At 40.8% G+C, this 23,005-nt stretch overlaps 1 protein-coding gene across 2 annotated transcripts in view; it reads left to right on the plus strand.

The window, feature by feature from the left end:
- Positions 1–23,005, plus strand: part of GRIP1 (glutamate receptor interacting protein 1) — a 757,962-nt gene that overhangs the window by 700,539 nt on the left and 34,418 nt on the right. For both annotated transcript variants that reach the window (XM_033221362.1, XM_033221361.1), the window contains exons 17-19: positions 10,705–10,849; positions 12,246–12,385; positions 12,560–12,754. In XM_033221362.1, the coding sequence (XP_033077253.1) occupies positions 10,705–10,849; positions 12,246–12,385; positions 12,560–12,754 (480 nt within the window). The remainder of the gene's footprint in view (positions 1–10,704; positions 10,850–12,245; positions 12,386–12,559; positions 12,755–23,005) is intronic.

A 23,005-nucleotide genomic window follows, 5' to 3' on the forward strand; every position in this document is an offset into this window, starting at 1 on the left:
GCACACCCAGGCTGGAGTGTGCCATGGAGTGCAGTAGAGCCAACTCTGCTCACTGCAACCTCCACCTCCCAGGTTCAAGCAATTCTTGTGCCTCAGCCTCCTGAGTAACTGGAATTACTGGCATGCATCACCTTTCCTGGCTAATTGTTATATTTTTAGTAGAGATGGAGTTTTGCCATGTTGGCAAGGCTGGTCTCAAACTCCTAACCTCAAGTGATCTGCCCACCTCAGCCTCCCAAAGTGCTGGGATTACAGGTGTGAGCCACTGTGCCTGGCCATAGATTTTTGCCTAATGAACCCTTATTGAATCTTTCCCAACCATTGGGTTTTGTTTTCACAGAACAACTACATTCATATTTCATAGGTTATATAAGATTAATTAAATTACATAGTTAAAATAACAAGTACAGCTGGCATAAACAGGTTTAGGAACAAACATAATTGCCTCTAAATTTTGAAGTTTACAACTCAGGCAGGAGCAGGAGCAGAAGTGCAGAGGGGCTAGATAAAGAAACCTATTGCTCTGGAGCATGCCATGGCATTGGTCTGTACATTTTATGATGGAGGATGAACAACCACAGTTAATTCAGTAAATTGGTTAAGTGGAGATTGGTTGAGAGAGCGTCTACTGTATATAATTTCATTGCAACCAGTAATGAAGTTGTGGCAATGTTCTGGGATTTCCTTAATCATGTCATCTAGATCTAGAGTTCATGGTTATGTCAGGCTATGTGTTTATGATTCCTATTCAAAGTAAAAAAACAATCTATAGTTGCACCCATCAGTACAATTGGTGATTATATCCAAATATATTTTATAACCAATGTTTAAAAATATACACAGGTTTGCACTCATTATTTCCTAAGCAACTGATTTTCTGTGCCAACGTTTGCATTTCTCTCCTTACAAGCCTGCTTCAGTTGCACTTTCTTGTGGGGATTTATTTCAAAAGAGGGAGGAAGCCTTTAGCATCAGCCTGGGTTCTGTCCTAGTCAAGAGGCAAAGCCCTGTGGAGAAACCTGTTTTGCATGATTTGCCCTGCTCAGCAGATGTCAGCTACCTTCCTTGCAAAGTGAAAAAGCCAAGCCAGAGATGAATATGTGTAGTGTGCACGGTTGGCAATGCATCCAATTTCAAAGCCAGGCTGTGTCTACCGGTTGGCAGGAGTTTCGCAAACAACTGAGCACTTGGAGAGCTAGACCTTATTTTCAGTTACTGATTTCCTTTGCCTCATTTTCCCCCTTTATACCCTTCCCTTACAATCCCTATGTACACTATTATGATAGTTACTGTGCTTATTAAATATTTTTTAATTTTAAGAGGTTCCGTTTTTAAAATCCTAAACCTTCCATTGGAAAACATACAACCACCCAAAATAAGACTATAGATATTGGCATGAGAGACATACTTACCCAAACCAGATTTTCTCATACTGATACACAGAAATATATATTCATTCAGACATGATTTTATAAAAGATCACTATTTGAAAATTATTCAGCTATTGATTTTGAAGAATTTATGTGATCCTAGTATTCTCTTCCCTTACAACATTATAATTTGAGTACCTGAATTCATTTTTATTCACAGCAAAGTAAGGGAGGAAAAAAAAATTATTCAAAATGTAAAGCCTGACCACAGATGATTTAAAGTCAAACTAAATCTTCACAAAGAGCAAATGTTTTAAAATCAGACATGATATGATGAAGAACGGAAACTCAGAAGAAGAGATGGTAGGAGGGGGATGAGGGACCAAAAAAAAACTACTTATTGAGTACAGTGTGCAGCACTTGGGTGATGGGTGCACCACAATCTCAGGCTTCACCCCTATACAATTCATCCAGATAATGAAAAACCACTTGTACCCTTAAAGCTATTGAAATAAATTCTTTTAAAAATATCAGACCTCAGTTTAAAGTTCAGCTCTACCACATTTGAGCTGTGAGAGTTTGGGCAACTTGCTAAACTTGTCTGAGATTTGGTCCCATTTTCAGTAACGTCTACATAATGATACCCATCTCAGGGAGCTGTTGTAACTTACTGAAAGAAATACTGGCACAGTCCATACTCCACTCAGTAAGTGGAGACTATTTGTATTCTAATTACCTCCCGAAATCCCTTTCTCTGCATTCGTTCTGATCCTTTATCAAGATATGACTGAGTGGAAAATAAGCATTGACCCTTCGGACCGTCACTGATTTTGAAAGTTTGATATTATGCTTAATCTGAAATTATGCTGGTGATTAGAACGATCCCATTAAATAGTTGCCATGCTTTGTCTCAATATTTTTGAATGGTAATATTCAGTGTATATTCTCCACCCCCAGAAATGTTGCTCATGCTAATGTAGGCCCTCTGCACTTCAGGAGTTTTCCAGTCCTTGAACGGCTGGCTGCTCTCCTTCCTTCAGTGATGATTCTCTCTCCGGTCACAGGAAGTTTATAACTATACTTGAGGTAACTTGGTTTCCTGAGCTAGCTTGTACTGCAAATGGGATTTAACAGATACTGCTTCAAAATGTAAGCATTTCTTCCAGCTTCGCAAGTCTCACTACCCTGCTGTGTAACTTACCCAAGGAAATGGTAGAACTATTCTCAAATGCTGCTGAAGCCCTCGATTTTCAGTCATCCCATCAGCATTCATTTATTGTCTATGAAGTATCAGGCAATGACTACCGGTTCTTAGATAAAAAGGACACAATCCTGCCCTTAAATCAGTTACCACCAAATAGGAGAAATGAAAGAAAATCAATAATTAACAATATGGTGAATGTCCTAAGGATATGCACAAAATATTCCACAATGGTAAGAGAATGTGAAGGCATCCATTTGAGCCTGAGGACCTCAAGGAAAAGATTCTAATAACCTGGGTCCCGAAGGGATTTGTGAAGTGGTGCAGAAAGTTAGAGACAGCATGGCACACTCTAGTAGGCAGATATGGCTCAAGCAGAACATATGTGCAAGGACTTGGTAGTAGGTAAGCTAGAAAGGTATACTGGAGCCAAGTCATTATGGGCTTGTAAATCATGTTAAGAAATTTGAATTTTATCCCAGAAACCAGTGGGGAGCCCTTAAAGGAATTAAAATGGGAATGAGGCCCACTGGACTTGGTTAGTGACCATTGGTTTTAATCACTGTACGAAAGCCCTGAATGAGCCATTCAAGAGAGTCTGAATTAACTCTGTTTCTAGCCCAAGCTGGGGGAAACAGTGGAATGAAAGACCAAGAACGCCAGACTGGCTTCATAACTGACAAGTGGGAAACTTAGGCAAATTAACTTCTCTGAGCGTGAGTTTCCTCGTCTGTAAATGTCCATTTAATGCTTACTCTACTTGGCTGTTTTAAGGATTAAAGGAGGAGATATATATATTTTTTTTTTAATTAAAGGAAAATATATATATGTGTGTGTGTGTATATATATATATTTTTGTTTTGTTTTGTTTTGTTTTGGAGATGGAGTTTTGCTCTTGTCATGCAGGCTGGAGTGCAATGGCACGATCTCGACTCACTGCAACCTCTGCCTTCCAGGTTCAACCGATTCTCCTGCCTCAGCCTCCCAAGTAGCTGGGATTACAGGTGCACAGCACCATGCCCAGCTAATTTTTTGTATTTTTAGTAGAGATGGAGTTTTGCCATGTGGGGCAGGCTAGTCTCAAACTCCTGACCTCAGGTGATCCGCCCACCTCGGCCTCCCAAAGTGCTAAGATTACAGGCGTGAGCCTCCATGCCTGGCCTAAAGGAGGTAATATATTTAAGAACTCACCAATAAGTTTGCACCTAGTAAGGCCTAATGAATGCTGACTATCAGTAGTCATTACGGTATTTGGATATTTTTAAAGTGAATTTAAGCTCTATTTAACAATGGCCAAATCTTTTGGAACACTTGGAGTTGTAGGTGTTTTTCTCCCTCATTCTGGATTCAGCCACCATCCTGCCTTCAGGAGCTTCTGCATTTGTCGTCTTCCATTACTGCAGGAATGTAACTCAGGTAGTATCCAGTGGTTCTTGTGTGGGTCCAAGACTCTGGGATTCCTGAGGCTGTGACCCAATCCCCAGGTCCTCAGCAATGCAAATAATCCCCTTGAAAAAAATCTATTGTTTTACCTTGATTGCTTCTGAGTCCAAAGTAAATGAAGAGAGTTGGAAGACCTGGCTAGGGCCTGAGAGGAAACCCTGAAACAAAGCAGTAGAGACTTTTGGCGATTTGCAGGAAGAGATAGAGGTTTGCAAATCTATCATATATAGTTTTGAAAACTCGGCTTTGTATTACCACCTTTTTGTCAATCAAATATACAGCTATTAATGATTTCTCATTTGGTTTGGGGAATCTTATTCTAATATATAGCATATTTTTGGAGACCATAAATCAATACTTGACCTTCATGGGCTCTAATCTGTGTAAAAAAATCATTTTCAGGCTGCAGCTTGTCCTATTCAAAGCAAATTACCTTTATCCAGCCTTATTACTGATTAAATTAGTCCTTTGAAGACAGATTCATATTTTGAGCTTCAAACATATATAGTTCACCAGTGTTAAGCCAAGCTAAGTAATTTGCGGTAGCTTTTCCCCCTAAACCCAGATTGGAGTATTGGAGTAGCAGAGCTGCCCCTTTCCAAGCTCCCAAGAATGATCTCGGCTGTGCTAGGAGCACTGGAAGGAGGTGTGTTGACAAGAAGCTGGCTGCAAGAAGGACCTATGACAAAAAGTACTTTTCTCTTTTCTTCAGGCTTGATTTCATAAAGGGATGGCTCTCCAGCTTGAGTGTGCATCAGAATCACCAAGAAGATGTTAATCCACAGATGACTAGGCCCCTCTCCCAGAGTTTCCATTCCTATTGGTCTGTGGGGTAGGGATTCTCAGTCAAATGCAAACTTGAGAATTTGTATTTGTAACAAGTTCACAGATGATGCCAAAACTGCTGGTCCTAGAACTACACTTTGAGAAATGCTGTCACAAACAAACCTAGTTTTGAGACTTAAAATTATCACTTACACAAAGAAATTTGAATTCTACTCTGAAAACACTTAGCAATTGCTTGGACATCTCCTGGTATATCATTGTGACATGCCTATATAAAATCACTGTGCAGCAGTAAGGGAGCTGTATGTAGACAGTGTTGTTCAAATGGTTTACTTTCTCAGGCCTGTCCAACTCCAAGAAATTTAGCTGTACTCTAAAATTAATTCCATCACTTTTAGTTGAAGTGAACTTTGATTGACCTGCACATGTATGCCTTCCAAAGGCTCTCTCCCAAATCCAAGCCTCCTATTTGGCCACGGAAGCAGCTACCATTATGGATTCAAGCCAGATAGTGTTCATTTTGTTAAACAAGCGGCACTCAAGAAGCCTGAAAATAACATTGCACATAAGTAATGCAGCAATTTTGCATCTGTTCTGTGCTTCCATTAATTTTCTTAACTAGAGCTGAGCAGAACAAACAAGTAGGCTTGCCCCGTTTCCTGTCTTTCACTAATCGTTGTAAACCTTCTGTTGTGATATAAAAGCTATTTATAATATCATTAACATCTGCTTAGGCTCACTTTGAAACTTACTGGTGATTCTACTTTTTTCTTTCTCAGAAGTTTCTCTTCTAGTTAAACAACCTAGTCGCTCCTTTCTAAGACTTCTACCTGAAGCAACCTCAAGGAGAGTATATTTAGGAATGCTTCAATCTCCAAAATAGTCTGAGTATTCCTTCCTAAATGGCAGTTATTATCCTCCTCCTAAGCTGCAGGGCCTCACAGATGCCAATTGAGTTAAAGCCCGAGAAGGCAGGTGGAATTGGCAGTTGAACCTGAAGCTGACTCAACACTCCTGGCACGGTGGAGGAAGGAAGTTCTAGGTTTGCTCGTCCCCACAATGGCAGCTGAGGTTGTATTCTCAAACTTTGAATGAGATTAGGTTTGCATCACATGTCTTGGAAAAGGAAACTAGACCTTGGCATAGCAGGGAAGCTGACTCGCAAAACTCTCCTGGAGATCTCAGCCTGGGAACCAATGACTACATGCTAATATGCATTCATCTTTCTGCTCACTTGTTCAAGCATTTACTGAGTTCCCTTTGGTACCAGACATAGTTCTAGGCTATGGGGATATGAAGATAAAAATCTCTGTTTTCAAGGTAATCTTATTCTAATGAAGAGCCAAGTAGTGAGATCCTTAAAACATAGAGTGAAAGGTATACGCTAGAACATGCATTTCCAAGGGGGGCAAAAATTGGTTCTTAAAATTGGTTCTTGTGGTATCTTGGATATTACATTATGATAGTTTTTGGCCCTCCAAATCTCAATCATACCTGATTGAATTCTAGTTCTTAATATTTAATTTCTCTCATTAAGGAGAATTTAAAACTAATTTCATTCTTCTCGTTATTTGAGAGCAAGAATGAAAATAAAAGTTTAGAAACATCAGAAGAATGCACAGGAACTGTGGGTCTCATAGGAAGCCTCTAGCCCCTCCAGCTAAGCCACCAGGAAGCCTTTCAGAAGGATGAGACTCTGAGCCAAGCTTTAAAGTAAAAGTAGAAATTCTACAGGATAACAAATGAGAGAAAGGTGTTTGTGCATAGGGAGTAACAGGTGCACGGGCTAAAGATGTTAGAAAAGTGCTATTTAAGGAATTGCAGTGGTTCTATGAAGAGAGAATTTAGCAGATTGGATTGGGATGGGGGACGATGGTGTGACCCTCTGGGGGCCAGCTCAGCTCTTGCAAAGGGGTTATATTTTATTCTTAAAGAACTGAGGAACCAATAAAAAGCTTTAAGTAAGAGAGTAACATTTCAGATTTATGTTTTAAAAATATCCTGGGGAGGAAAAAGAAGAAATTTTATGTTGGCAGCACTGGTGAAAATAGAAGTGGGGAGGAGGGGCAAAAGCTGGATCCCAAGCAGGAAAACTGTTTAGGAGGAAGCCATTGCTATGAAAAACTGGGCAGAGCCAAGATGGGGTCCTTCTCAAGAGCAAGTGGTAGTGGGATGCCTTGGAGAGCTTGCCTTGTGGGCAGACAGGCCATATGGTCTGGAAAAGACTGTGTGCGGGCAGCCATCACCACCCTCTATGAAAGGAAAGCCAGACTAATTAAATATCTGTTTACACAAGGCATCCACATAGGGCTTTCTAAGGGAAATGATATTATTTTCTTTTTCAAAAGCTTGTTATTAAATTCAAAATACATACAAAAATAAAAATAGCATAATGAATCACCATGCATCACCCAGTGTTAACAGTGATTTGCTTACAACCAACCTTGCTTCATCTCCCCTCTCAGTCTGGTTTCCCCACCTCACCAGTGGAGTTATGAAGAAATTCCAGGCATCATCTCATCTTTTTACTATTACTAACATATGCCTAAAAAATACTTTTTTAAAACATATAACTAAATAATATCATTAGCAATATTTTTAATATGATAAAACAGTCACTCAATGTTCACATTTCCCTGATATATATAAAATCCTAATTAAAACCAGCTGTTTTTTTAAAGTAATCTATCCGATAGAAAAAATAGACAGCTTTTTAAAATTTATTTATTTATTTTTTTTAGAGGGAACCTTGCTGTGTTACTCAGCCTGGAGTGCAGTGGCACAATCTCAGCTCACTGCAACCCCACTTCCCAGGCTTAAGCGATTCTCCTGCCTTAGCCTCCTGAGCAGGTTGGACTACAGCACATGCCACCACACCCGGCTAATTTTTGTATTTTTAGTAGAGAGGGGGTTTTGACATGTTGGACAGGCTGGTCTCAAACTCCTGACCTAAGGTGATCCGCCTACTTTGGCCTCCCAAAGTGCTGAGATTACAGCCATGAGCCACTGTGCCCGGCCAATAGATACCTTTTTATAACAGTTGGTTTTAATTAGAATTCCAAATGATCTACTCATTGCTTTTGGTTGTAATATCTCTTAAATCTCCCTTTTTTCTTTCTTTCTCTTTCTCTTTCTTTTCTTTTCTTTCTTTCTTTTTTTGAGACAAAGTCTTGCTTCATCACCCAGGCTGGAGAGCAGTGACATGATCTCAGCTCACTGCAACTTCCACTTCCTGGGTCAAGCAATTCTCCTGCTTCAGCCTCCCAAGTAGCTGGGACTACAGGCGCAAGGCACTACGACTGGCTAATTTTTGTATTTTCAGTAAAGACAGGGATTCATCATGTTGGCCAGGCTGGTCTTGAACTCCTGACCTCAGGTGGTCCACCGCCTTGGCCTCCCAAAGCGCTGGGATTACAGGCGTGAGCCACCACGCCCAGCCAAATCTCCTTTCTCTTTTGTGTTTCTGGCAATTTATTTGTTAAAACATAAATCAGCTTCCATTTCTGTCATAATTTAAATAGAGCATCACGTCATCCTGTTTCCACCCCAATGTAATAACAAGAACGTGTCCTTCTTGTTAAGATGTACCATTTCCTAGATTCGCATCTCCATCACTATCTAAACTTATTGGATGCCCTAACAATTGCCTTCTAGTCAGTGAGGATTCAGATGCCAATAAAAAAATGTCCCCAAATTAGGCAACCTGAAACATACTATCTTAAAGCCATTTACTTCATCTCTGGTATTATTTTGTCATCTTTGTGTCGCAAGTTACATTGTCAAAAAATAACATGGAATACTCACACTGGGTTGCCTGCAGAATGAGCTGAATAGAACCAGGTGCCCGCCTTCTCCCAATGAATGGCGCTACCCCCAACTCCCCTTCCCATGGACCACTTTTTGTTTTCATCTGAAGTATGGTTTCCATGGATACTCCCACTAGTTCTTGGGTCTCCAGGTCCTGGGCAAGCGTCCTTCTCCCCAAAACCCATAAAAAGCAGATGCTCCAACCCAAAATGCTTGGCACCCATTGACAAGTTTGTGCTCATGCTTGCCTTATACAGAGAGCAGTAAGGAGTCAAGGTCTTTCCTATGGCATACACACCTCCACTGAATGGCCCACACAGAGTGTCCAGCAGTAACTAATGTTTAACTATGCCAGGGATTACTAATCAAATGACTCATTCAGAATTTCATCCAGAATATAGTTGACGATGAGGGCTGCAATCTATCCAATAGTGCTCTGTTCATTTAGGTCAAAGCCAGCTCTGAAAGGTGACAAAACATCGTACTGTAGGAAAATTTAGACTTTTGACTTCTGCCCGTTATTCAGCTACCCTCTATCTTGATGCTTCTCTCTGGAGCCCTTAGCAGATAATCACCAACCTATTGGCCACAACTTCAGCATCAGCCCAGAAGAAACTTGTGAACCAGCAAATAGAGCTGTTTTAGGCTTGATATGGGAGCTTCTCAGCTGCTAATATAAATTTGATCCCAATGTTGAAGATTTTGTGCCCTAAAATGTTGACTTAAGCATTGCAGTGTGTGGTGGATGGTCTTTAGTTCTGAATGTGTGGAGCAAATACGTTGAGTAGAGCACTCAGAAAGTGGAGGTGGTGGCTGCATTCAAAACTCCCAATCTATGGCCAGAAGTGAAGTAGGTGCTGGCAAGAGAGGACACATTGCTTCCCACATGACTCGATAGACCCTTCATTTTATATTCATCCTAATTCTTCACTGAAAACACAATTAATTGAATTGTTAACTCATGCCTTGCTTTTCCTCCTTATTCTAGTGTTTCATATCATAAATGAACAGCTGCTCACTGCAAAAATGTGGCCGTGTTAGTACTTCACTAGGATGTAGTCTGACTGTAAAAGCTGACTGTTTTGTTAAAGTAGCCACTGAACCATTTCATTGTATCCTCAGGTGCAGAAATGAAACAGTTCCTTAACCATTCACAGCTCCCAGACCCAAGGAATAAAACAAGAAATGCCCAAGAACTTGAAGCATGTCAGAAGCAAATAAAACCTTTGAATTCTGAGACTTCTTATTTGCAACCCTGACACCATCACAATACCCACCATGTTGAAGGCGGCCCATGATATCTTTCTGGCCAGTGCTTTAGGCAGAGCACATTCACAAGTGTCTTCCACTATAATAATGTTGAATAGCCAAAATTAGTTTATGACAGCGTGGCAGCCTGGTCTATGCTGTTGAAACATAGTTTACAACAGCTTTTACTCCATTGAAAGAGGAGAGATGATCATTCAAACTTCCACTTTAATATCTGTAATTCACTGATTGGACTCACATTAGAAGATAGTAAGTGGAATGATAGGTAAGAGATTCTAGATTTCTTACTGTTGTCTTCAAGTTATCTAAGTTCCACTTAACCATATACGTGTTATCATTTGTTCCAACCCTTAGCAAAATCCACGTTTCTATATCAAAAGTTAGCTTGCATGTAAAGCTTAAAATGGAAACAGCATGACCCGATGTCTTCTTTGTTACTGGGTCACTCTCTCCTCTCAAATTATAATGCCTCCTCAGCCATATGTTTATTTCACAGGTATTTACTGCACACTTACCAAATGCTATGTAAGCACTGTCCTAGACATGGACACAGTTGAAAGGTCCTGCAGCCCCAGTTGGGCAGATCTCACACATTTAAAACATAAGTCATTAGGCAGTGTTCCTCTCCCTGGCACTGACAATGACTATATCTCTGTATTTGAATGTAAGATCCTACTAAGGAAATGCTGTTCCCCAAAATAATTATTTTCTGAGACATGATACTTCGACAAGGATGTTTTGAATTCCTACTTTATGTGTGAATCTATGTGTCTTACTCTTCTGCCTTTTCCAAAGAAATCAATTATGATTCCTTGGCATTTATTGCAGATGAGCAAGAAAGTTCCGGAGCAATTATTTACACCGTGGAGCTGAAACGCTATGGGGGGCCCCTTGGCATCACAATTTCAGGAACTGAAGAGCCGTTTGATCCTATAATCATTTCAAGCCTCACTAAAGGGGGATTAGCTGAAAGGTAAAATTTGAAGTAACTGTTATAATTACCTGTGTCTGAGATGGGCTTCCTTCCTCACAACCACATAAAAACATGCTCCTGTCTCTGTGGTTATCTGTTGGCTTTTAAAAATCTGCACAAAGGATTGATCTTAGAGTTTGAGACTCTCAGGCAGAGCTCCGACTTGACTCTGAGGGGCATCTTACAGGCGGTAAAAGATGTCATGGGCTTAGCATTGATACTACTCTCTGAAACGTATAAACTGACCACAATAGACTGAAGATGGGTTTGTATTGTGTCCATTTTCAGAGGAGGAAACTAAAGTTCAGGGAGGTTGAATGGCTTGTCCAATTTCATTCAGCAAACACTTGCTGAGCCTCTGTTACCTGACAGGTGCTGCACTTAGCTGCTGTGTTTTCAGAAGAGGGTGATACAGACATCATCTTCAAGGATTATGGGAACAAAGTGTAGTGACCCATTTTAATAATGTCTTAAAATCTGGAATGTCCATTTTTTCCTTTGGCAATGATGTATACACACACACCCACTCCCCACCCTCTGCTAAACTGCATTTCTTTCTGAGATGTGTTGCCAGACATATGACAAAGCCTACAGGCAAATCTGTCCTCCAGATCTGTCCTTCCAACCTAGCTCAGGAATACACAAATACGTTGTTCCTGCTAACAACTGAAAACAGTCGTTAGCAAAATAGAGATACAGCATTGCAGAATGTTGGAGCTGCAGTGTACCTTAGAAATTAGCTCATACAGGCTGGGTGTGGTGGCTCACACCTGTAATCCCAGCACTTTCGGAGGCCAAGGCGGATGGATCACGAGGCGGATGGATCACGAGGTCAGGAGTTTAAGACCAGCCTGGCCAACGTCGTGAAACCTCATCTCTACTAAAAATACAAAAATTAGCTGGGCATGGTGGTGCATGCCTGTAATCCCAGCTACTTGGGAGGCTGAGGCTGGAGAATTGCTTGAACCCGGGAGGCGGAGGTTGCAGTGAGATGAGATCACGCCACTGGACTCCAGCCTGAGTGATAGAGCGGGACTCCATCTCAAAAAAAAAAAAAAAATCTGCAGAAAGAAAGGATGCTCCATGCTATCCACTACATTTGTATTTGGATTTTTAGGGGACTTACCCTGTGACTCAGCTTTCTTGGAATTGAAAAAGCACACAAGTTCATTTTAATAACTAATTAAAACAATTTTTAAAATGTTTTTGGAAACTAAAAAGTAATCCACAACATATGCAGTTATCTTATAACATTTCCCAGAAGAAAGCAAGAGGGACTTCTGGAGATCCTTGCCAAGTCTTTATTATGATGAATGTATAAGGTATGTCAGGGAATTTTTATTCAGTACCACACAGGGAATATTTCTACCTCTCCTATTGCTGTTTGGTGTTTCAGAACTGGCGCAATCCACATAGGAGACCGAATCCTAGCCATCAATAGCAGCAGCTTGAAAGGGAAGCCTCTGAGTGAAGCCATCCATTTGTTACAGATGGCAGGAGAGACTGTCACCTTGAAAATTAAGAAACAGACAGATGGTGAGTAGTGAGTTGAAAGCCACAGTTAAGGATTTCCAGTGCATTTTCTTCCTTGAAAGAATGTGCTAGTGTCTGTGTGTGATTCTAGGGAAACGAATCTCCAGCAACAGAGTATTTTGGTATATTTTTATTTAAATTTACTCTGATACTTAAACTCCTTTCATGTCTATAAAGCCCAGTCAGCATCGAGCCCCAAGAAGTTCCCCATTTCTAGCCATTTGAGTGACCTGGGGGATGTGGAGGAGGACTCCTCATCAGCACAGAAGCCAGGCAAGCTGTCTGACATGTACCCTTCCACAGTCCCCAGTGTGGACAGTGCTGTGGATTCATGGGATGGGTCTGCAATAGACACCAGCTATGGAAATCAAGGTACGTCTTTACTTTGTCCCCAGAGAACTTGTCATTGTTGAAGCCCATGCTTCTTCAAGATTCATCCTCTGCTCCATGAGGAGAATATCTTTATTTAACTTGTGTCTGCTTTGGTGTAGCCATATTCATATTGAACACATTGAATACTTAAACTCAGCTGGCCATGCATTTCCTTCTAGTGCTTATAAGGCATGAACCTTTACCAAACACTAACAGGCCTCCATTAGGTCTACTGATGGCCAAGTATCCCATCCAGAGCTTATCCTTCAAGCTTAGATTAATGTGAGGCAAACCATACAGTAAAGTGGCTTGTTCAATACACGCCACATTGTCTTATTTTTCAGCAAGCTTTCTACAAAGATGGATTGGGGAGTTCAGAAGAGTTGCATAAGAGATTAGCCAATGATTTGTGACTCTATTTATTCCTGCCCACTCCTGACTTTTTTTTTTTTTTCGTTTAGAGACTGGGTCTCACTCTGTCACCCCAGGTAGAATACCCTGGCACCATCACAGTTCATTACAGCCTCAAACTCCTGGACTCAAGAGATCTTGCTGCCTCAGTCTCATCTCCTCAGTAGCTGAGACTATATGCAGACACCGCCACACCCAGCTGATTTTTAAATTTTTGTAGATATGGGGTCTTGCCATGTTGTCCAGGCTGGTATCAAACTTCTGGCCTCCAGCAATCCTCCCATCTTGGCCTCCCAAAGTGCTGCAATTACAGGCATGAGCCACCATGTCCTTTCCCTGAATGTTTGTAATTAGAGCGTTATAATCACAATATAGGGAAGTATAGAGTAGATTTTTCTTCATAGGTGTCATTGTCATGTGAAGAAATACTATCTACATTAAAAAGCCTCACTCATGGAATATAAACACATAAAAGGTGTCAGACTGAATACAGGGCAGAAACTAATAGCTTCTTTTAAGAAATATTTTCTTCCCAGTGATCGATGGCATCAAAAAGAGAAGTATGTCAAAACTTCTTGGTATTTCTCCTCATCTGAGCCTTACCTTCTCCCATGTTCTATGTAAATTCTAGCCTCTGAGTCCCTTGTTTGCTCTGGGTTTCAGTCAGTCAAATAATAAAACACATAAACAGTTTAGAGAACACATTGGCGTGAGGGCTGCTTTGTCACGGAGTTAACTGTACTTTTAGGAGAGTCTGTATCCAGTTTGCTCTCTCCTGGTTTTCCTAGTTTCCTTCTCTCAGCCTGCCTATGTTGTGTCACTCTCTGTTAAGTCCCCTGGTGAACAAAAAAAAAAAAAAATGGAAGGGAGAAAAAACTGGAAAAAAAATGAAAGGAGATGATATTTCAAAGTTGTCAAGTTGTTACTTTCATTAGAGATGATACTGGAGTTGGGTGCAGAAAATACTTTGAACACCTAAATGGAATTGGGGCTTTTATTTATCTGGCAATTAATTTTTCCAAGTCATAATACCTTGTGACAAGTTCGCCTGTGCCACCAAATAACAGACCTTCTGATTGCCTGAGAATTGATGGGCCACCAGAAGACACTGAGTAAAGGACAGAAGTCACATTCTATCAGAGTAGACTCAGGTTTATTTATCAATGTATTGTGTATTGGTTATTTATTCATGTATTATTTGTGTGTTGCTTATTAACGTAGAGATATTTTTGTTACACAGATTTTTGGGAGGGTACTATTGATATTAATGACTTCTTCCCCATAAGGTGATCCGGAAGACCTTAGCTACTCCATTCCTTGAAACCATAGAAAAAGGACCATGAGAAGCAAACTGAATATAGGACCTGCCCCTCATTAGTAAAAGATGAAGAACCATTTGTTATTTGTGAAACATTTTGAAATTTTGAATCATAGTCATAATATTACATTTCGCATCTATAATTTAGACATTTTATGAGGTTGAAGGGAACTAAGGGATAAGTAGAGACAATGGCAATCAGGATAGAATCGAAGTACTCCAAGGTAATGAAAAAGTAGTAATAACCCTTTATATATGTAGAACACTCTAGAGTTTACAAAGCACTTTCATATAACTAATCCCCATTAATTCTCTTAATAAACATGGAAGCTGAAGGCAGGATTTCAGCTTTAGAAAGGGTTTAGGAGTCAGCTAGTCTGGTGTCCAGTGCAGCCCTTGGTGCCAGGTCCCGCCTCACTGCACGCCAAGACACGCTGCATGGACTTGAGTGCCCAAGTTGACAGGTTTTTCCTTGTGCTGAGGCATCCCCCCCATCTCCACATAGCTCTGATGACTCTAAAGCTCTCACTTGTGTTGAGCTGCAGTATGCCTATTAGTCCTAGCTATACCCTCAAGGTCATTCTGAACTAGACTAAAGCCTCTTCTCCTGACAGCCCCTTAGATACTTGGAGACAGCTATTGGGTCTCTGTTGAGGCTTTCCTTCTCCAAGCCAAATAGCCCCAGTTCCTTTAACTGTGCCTTCTATAATTTACTGACAAGTATCTGTATCGTCCTGCGGGCCTCTGTTCTGAATGCACTTCAGTTTACCTGTATACCTGTTAAAGTGTAGCATTCAGAAGAGAAAATCACACAACAGCCTAACAGCCTGGAGCAAAGCAAGCTTGTCATTGGCATCACTGAAGAGGAGAACTGATCAATGACGCCTACCTCAACGTAAGAATTTTAGTGGTCATGGCACATCTGTCACTCATTTTGAGCTTACAGTTTACCAAGACCTCAAAGTCTTGTGAATGTTTTTTGTTTTTTTGTTTAGTTTTTTTTTTTTTCCTTTACCTGTGATATTCAGTTAAACTGCATCTCTCCAGATTGTGCTTGTGAGGTTGACTTTTTAAAAGCAAGGCACAGCTGGGTACAGTGGCTCAGGCCTGTATTTCCAGTACTTTGGGAGGCTGAGGTGGGCAAATCACCTGAGGTTAGGAGTTCAAGACCAGCCTGAGCAGCATGGCAAAACCCCGTCTCTACTAAAAATACAAAAATTAGCCAGGCATGGTGGCACACACCTGAAATCCCAGCTACTCGGGAGACTGAGGCAGGAGAATCCCTTGAACCAGGAGGCAGAGATTGCAGTGAACCAAGATCATGCCACTGCACTCCAGTCTGGGCAATAGAACAAGACTATGTCTCAAAAAAAATTAAAACTAAAAGCAAGGCAGAGAACCGCACTTTTACTTTTCCTATTCAATACTATGTTGTGAGATACAGCTTGTCTCTCCAACCTGTCCCTCCAGCCTCTCAGCAGGCTCTCTGCCTTGTCCCAGGAAGCCCCTGCACATTCTCTCTGTTCCCTTTAAGGCTGTAATAGTTGCCTTATTCCCAGGAGGCTGTTGCACCTCCATAATGCACATCTTCCTCCTGGGGCTGGAAATCGATGTCTTTGCAGCAACATTCCTTACTGTTCTCTGCTTCTTCTCTAAAATGTCAAGCTTGCTCCATTCATTCCTTCAACCGGTATGTAATGACTGGCTCAATATCAGGCCCGTAGACCATGTGGATACACTGTTGGACAAAGGAGACGTGGTCTCTGCTCCCGTGGAAGAGATTGCGCAGCTGAAGGGACAGTCAGTTAACAAATAAATAAATAGTGGCCCTATCACTTCGTTAGTAGAAAGGGAAATAGAATGGAATGACGAAAACTTGTGGGGAAAGAAGGGATGTGTTTAAGGAAGTGCCACAAGGGGCTGATCCTCAGTTCCACTGTGTGGCTGACTTCTTCCAGTCGGCCTCCGGGTCAGCTTGTTTCACTCCCCATTGTCTGGCCCATTAGATGCCTCATGCCCTTCTGCCTTATCAAAATCGTAGGCATTTGGCCTCCTTGCATCTTCTTAATTCTTCCTTCTAACTCTGAGAAAACCCTATGACTGCTTTACTTGGATTTAACAAAGGTCAGTACAAGAGGGACTGGCAGATTGGTGGTGGTACATAGACTGCCATTCTCATGGGCTGAATAGCTCTTGTGCTCTTTTGACTAGACTTTTGACTCTCAACTCAGATAGTTACATTTCTATCTTATTTTTCTCCCTTTTGAGGTCATTTTGATCATTTGTATTCTCTCAGAAAATGAAATTATTTCATCCAGATGTCAAATGTATTTTTATATAATCTCTTTTTAATTTTTTTTATTTTCTCAGTTTCTATAATTATATCCACAATATTGTTTCTTAATTGGTATATTTGTGGTTTTATTATTTTCCCCATGATTTGATTAGTAACAGTTTATTTGATTTCTTTGTTTGGTTTTTATTTTTTCCCAGAGAACTGACTCTTGCATTTATTTATTAGTTCTACTCTAGTTACTTTTTACATAAAACTTTACTTTTAATTTGATTAAGTCTTTCATTCAGTTCCTTTTAAATTTTATTCCTTTTATGACTTAAGTTGGATACACGATTTATTTACTTTCATTGTTTTATAAGGATATATTCCTTCTTTGTGTTTTCATAAGGATGATAACTGATAAAGGACACCAACATGTGCAGTCAGAGTCCAACTTTATTTAATGTCATTAAAGAATACAAATACTCCATACAGAGGATAGCACAGAATAGAAACCCAATGGTATCCTCCTCTACTCATTGGCAGGGTTTTATTTTTATCTTTCTTTTCTGATCTCTACAAGCTCATGTTTCATCATCATCTTGCCTTGCCCAATTTCTCTTGAGTTCTTATATTTCTGATTTGATCGCTTGTTTTATATAGGTGATGGCTTTGCTGTGTATTTTTTAAATTTTGTGATTATTTCTGACTAGCCATGTTTAACATTTGCTCTGAACCAGGCTTCTTCTCATGAGTATTCTTCACCTGCTATCACTTTGTTTTTCTATGCCTTTGCTCTCATTTGTTTGATATTTACTTGGTATACATGTTATGCCAATTCCTTTTTAATTACTGCTCACCACTGAATGAGATGAGTTCTTCCTGAACTGGAAGCTGCTAGAGGTTCTGAGAAGAGCCCAGGTTGTTTCCAGGCTACCAAACTTACCCTAGTTCCAGCATGGTATATGTGAGTAAATTCTTCCCCAGCTACCAGAGAGCAGCAACAGCAGGCTGCTCACAAGACAGAATTCCTTCCTACCCTGCTTCATTGAGCAATTGCTCCCTTCAGTCTGTGACATGTGTTCTCTTTCCCTGACTTACCTTGATGCCAGATGGGACCACAGGTACTTTCTGCTACCAGCCATGCAGTGCATACTGGTGTTCCAAACAAAGCATTGGAGTTTTGCCTCACGCCACCGCCCCTGCTTTGGTAGACTGAGTTGTCTACCAAAGAGTAGTTTGGTAGTCCTGGCCCTAGGTGTCTTCTCTCCACTTCTTACCACCACCACCCCCTTCCCATTTGACTTCCACTGAATTTATATATTAGGTATTTTCTTACGTATTATGGTTTGAGATTACACAAACACTCTAGTTTTGATTAAGATGGTGTTGCATTCTGTTATTTATCATTACTTTTTGTCTTGAGGTGATTTCTGAGAGAAGAGAGAACTATCTTTGCATTGACATTTTAAGACCGTAGCCTCGTCTGAATATTTTGAGTATTTCTTGGCAAGATCAATTACAAACAGTTATACAAACATATGATTTGATTTTCTCATCCTTCACAAAACTGGGTCTTTAGGAAACAAATTTGGCAGGGAATTAACTGGCTCACTTTCCTGTACTAAAGTTGGTTTCCAAGAATGAAAGTAATAGCAAGAGCTGTAGTCCCAAAATTGTGGAGATGAAAATTGAATTCTATTTTTTTTCTTCTTTGTTTTTTGAGACAGAGGCTCACTCTGTCACCTACGCTGGAGTGCAGTGGTGCGATCTCGGCTCACTGCAAGCTCCGCCTCCTGGGTTCACGCCATTCTCCTGCCTCAGCCTCCCGAGTAACTGGGACTACAGGCGCCTACCACCACGCCTAGCTAATTTTTTGTATTTCTAGTAGATACAGAGTTTCACCGTGTAAGCCAGAATGGTCTCGATCTCCTGACCTTGTGATCCGTCCGCCTCAGTCTCCTAAAGTGCTGGGATTACAGGCATGAGCCACAGTGCCCAGCCCGAAAATTGAATTCTAAACTTTATGATTATGAACCAACACTGATTAGTTCACTTTTCTAAATTAATGCTGGGTATGAATTAAAAGCTACAAATATTAATCTGCATTAGTAGAGAAAACCAAATATTACAAGGTTGGAATGTCAGGATTTTACAAATATCTAAGGCATAGTTACCCTAAAAATAAAAATCATCCTATCAAGATTCCATCTACTTTCAGAAATACCTACTTTCCTATTTTCCACTTGTGCAGATAAAGGCCTATTTTTTGTGAAGACCTGTTTTCCATTATGCAAATAAATAAAACTAAACATTAATATCAGTTAAAGGAATCTGGACTAAATTTTATCCCTCACCTTAGGATACAAATCAGATATGGAAACCCAGATGTAAAATAATTAAAGAGAGAAAGAAGAAAAAGAAAAAGTTGCCAATTCTAAACCAAAAGAGGCCTGGCACACAGGCCCACATCTGTAATCCCAGCATTTTGGGAGGCCAAGGCGGGCAATCACTTGAAGTCAGGAGTTTGAAACCTGCCTGGCCAACATAGTGAAACCCTGTCTCTACTAAAAATTCAAAAATTAGCTGGGCGTGGTGGCGGGCGCCTGTAATCCCAGCTACTCGGGAAGCTGAGGCAGGAGAATTGCTTGAACCTGGGAGGCGGAGGTTACAGTGAGCCAAGGTCGTGCTGCTGCACTCCAGCCTGGGTGATAGAGTAAGATTCTGTCTCTAAATAAAGAAATAAATAAATAATCCAAAGGAGAAATGAGTTAGGACCATACATTTTATTTATTTGTTATTATTTTTTTTTTTGAGACCGAGTTTTGCTTTTATCGCCCAGGCTGGAGTGCAATGGTGCGATCTCGGCTCACTGCAACCTCTGCCTCCCAGGTTCAAGAGACTCTCCTGCCTCAGCCTCCCGAGTAGCTGGGACTACAGGTGCCCACCACCACGCCCAGCTAATTTTTGTGTTTTTGGTAGAGACGATGTTTCACCATGTTGTCCAGGCTGGTCTTGAATTCCTGACCTCAGGTGATCTGCCCGCCTCGGCCTCCCAAAGTGCTGGGATTGCAGGCGTGAGCCACTGTGCCCTGCCTGAGCCACTGTGCCCCACCAGTACATTTAAAAAATATTATTTCTTTTTTCAACTTATTTATTTTATCAATTTTTAATTTAAAATGTAGTTTCCAATATCATATGTGTATTTCATGTGCTTACACCATCATTCAACAAAAAAAAAAGTTTCATTATCTATCTGGCAGTTGATTTTTTCTTATACCTGGGCTGCCTCATTTATTCTCTGGCTTTTAAGCTTGACTCCTGGTATAAAGGAATAACCCTCAGGGCCTGTTAACTTCTTACCAGTAATGGGCAAAAGGTTTGCCTTTTATCTAAACATAATTTTCCTCAGATATTCCCTCTTTTAAATCATGGTATCATCGGCCAGCTGTATCAGTTAAAGGTCAAGTTTAGCTGACTTAAAGATTTTCTTCTACATACAAAACAAAATTTAAATGATGGCATTTAAGCAACATCAGGATTTATTTTTCCCATGGTGTCATCAGGACCCAGGTATCTCACTCCGTCTATTCAGCATCTCTGATGTCCCTCCATTGCCACTGCCTTTGTTTCAGGCCTGACAAAATACGGTAACTCCTTCCTCATTTATCTTCTTACTTTGAGCATCTTATCCCACATTTCTATCAATAATCTTTAGAAAAACCGAATCTAGTCATGCCACTCCCTTAAACCAAAAAAACCCTCTTTTGATGGTTATCTGTTGTTATAGGATAAACTCAAAGGTCTTCAATTTAAAACACAGGGTTCTTTGTAATCTAGTCCCTGAATACTTTATCAGTCCACCTTCTGACACTTCTTTGCAGTACCTTTTAGTACACATACCCGGAATATCTCACTATTCTCTAAGCAAGTTTTGCATTGTGGTACCTTGATAACACTAGGTATTTTGATAATGTTAATTAACCTCTTAATCAGTTTCAAATCCATTGAGAAATAGAAATGAGAGTCAGCTATGGATTAAAATATCAACATTTCATTTTATTTTTTTTTTTTGGTAGAAAAAGCTGGGTTGGTCCTGCAGCCAGAATCAGGATAATTATTTTCCTACCCTCAACCCAAGTCTAGACATTGAAATTTGAATGAGACACAAGTCAGATCTACACAGCAAACCATAACTGAACTGATTACCAATCAATGAGATTAGGTTCAGCTGAAGAGAACTGCAAACTCTAACAATACATTGACTTACATTATAAAGAAGCAGACACTTCGAGCTGGTATGTAACTCCACAGTGTCATCAGAGGCCCATGCTTCTAAATATTTTGACTGTGTTATGCTTAGCACCTGACTTTGATCCTTGGGATCACCTCATAGTCCAAGACAGTTACTGGGGCTCCAGCAATTTCATTTGCATTCCAGACAGCAGTAGCAAAGGTGTAAGGAGCCTTCTCAGAAGTCCCCTTAGCTATGTCATTGACCAGAACATTTCACTAAGTTGCACTTAGCTTTGAGAGAAGCTAAGAAGTATAGTTTTAGTCTGAGCAATAATTTGCTCACCCCAAAACGGGTATTCTGGTACTAAGGATGAAGAAGAGAATGAATGTTCTGATGAGCAACTGGTAGTCTGCCACGGTTATCTAACTGCCCAGTCATGCCTTTTCTCGCCTCCGTCAAGCTCAGAGAGCCCCAAGATTGTGACCCAGGCTTGCTTACCGCACAGCACAGCAGCAGTGGGAGAGAAAGGGTCCAGAGAAAGCCAGGAACGGGCTGAGTGGCATGCCCAGTGTTCTTTTCCAAAACTCAACAGTTGGGTAAATCACATTCCTTCTATGGGGAGGAATAAGTACACATGGTAGGAGGGCCCAGAATATTCCTGGAGTACTTTTCCCTTCTTAGTAGTAGAACAGAGATCCACTGATAGAATCGAGGCCCTGTTTACCCTGACTGCACCTTTACCAGGCTATCTTCTACTTGGCCAACACTGTCTGTTGTTGTTGTTGTTGTTGTTGTTGTTGTGTTGTTTTTGAGACAGAGTCTCACTCTGTTGCCCAGGCTGGAGTGCAATGGTGTGCCCTCGGCTTGCTGCAACTTCCACCTCTTGCGTCCAACAGATTCTCTTGCCTCAGCCTCCAGAGTAGCTGGGACAACAGGCATGCATCACAACACCCAGCTAATTTTTGTATTTTTAGTAGAGACGGGTTTTCTCCATGTTGGCCAGACTGGTCTCGAACTCCTGGCCTCAGGTGGATCACTTGCCTCAGATTCCCAAAATGCTGGGATTACAGGCATGAGCCACCGTGCCCACCATGCACTGTCTTACCCAACAGTTCCAACTAGTAAATGCTGACCTGCTATCTAACTCTAAGCTTTTATGTCATTTTTCCTTTGGCACCCTTCATGATCCACCTTCCAATCCCCAAACTGGTCTCTGTCCTTCCATATTAGTGTATTAAGACTAAAAGTATGACACTTTCACATGCTACTAGAACTCACTTTCTATGCTTCTTTCTTCTCCTTCTCCTATACATATACCAAACAATGCAGTTTTTGAGGACAGGAATCAGTTTTGTTTCCCTTTGCATTTTAGTTCCTGATATATAGTATCTGATACTTAAGAGACACCCAAATGTTTACTGCATTAATAATGCTGAGACTTATCTCTTTTCCTTGTCTCCCTACCTTAAAGATAAAGAAACCGAGATCTTGAGAGGTTGAAGGACTTAGTATATAGTAACAATGGGCATCTGTGTTCATTAAAACCTCCTTGTGTTCTAGGCACTTTCATAAGGTGTGCATTCATTCTTCTTCATTCTCTTACCAACCTAGTAAAGTACCTATTGTTATCCCCATTTTACCCTCAGGTTAGTTGGCCAGGCTGTGAAGTGAGGAAGTGGCTGAGCTAGGATTTCAACCTTGGTCTTTTCTTACTTTACTTTTATTAAGTTTTATTTATTTATTTATTTTTGAGACAGGGTCTTGCTATGTTGCTCAGACTGGTCTCGAACTCCTGAGTTCAAGGGATCCTCTTATCTCAGCCTCTCAAGTAGCTGGTATTACAGGTATTCATAACCATGCCCAGTTACTTTTCTATTTTTGAGATAGGGTCTCGCTTTGTCACCCAGGCTAGAGTGCAGTGGTGCAAACTTGGCTCACTGCGGCCTCAACGACCAGACTTAGCGATCTTCTTGCCTCAGCACCCCAAGTAGCTGGCATGTGCCACCATGC

This window comes from Trachypithecus francoisi, unplaced genomic scaffold (assembly GCF_009764315.1).
Source record: "Trachypithecus francoisi isolate TF-2019V2 unplaced genomic scaffold, Tfra_2.0 Lachesis_group11, whole genome shotgun sequence".
NCBI classification, from domain to species: domain Eukaryota; kingdom Metazoa; phylum Chordata; class Mammalia; order Primates; family Cercopithecidae; genus Trachypithecus; species Trachypithecus francoisi.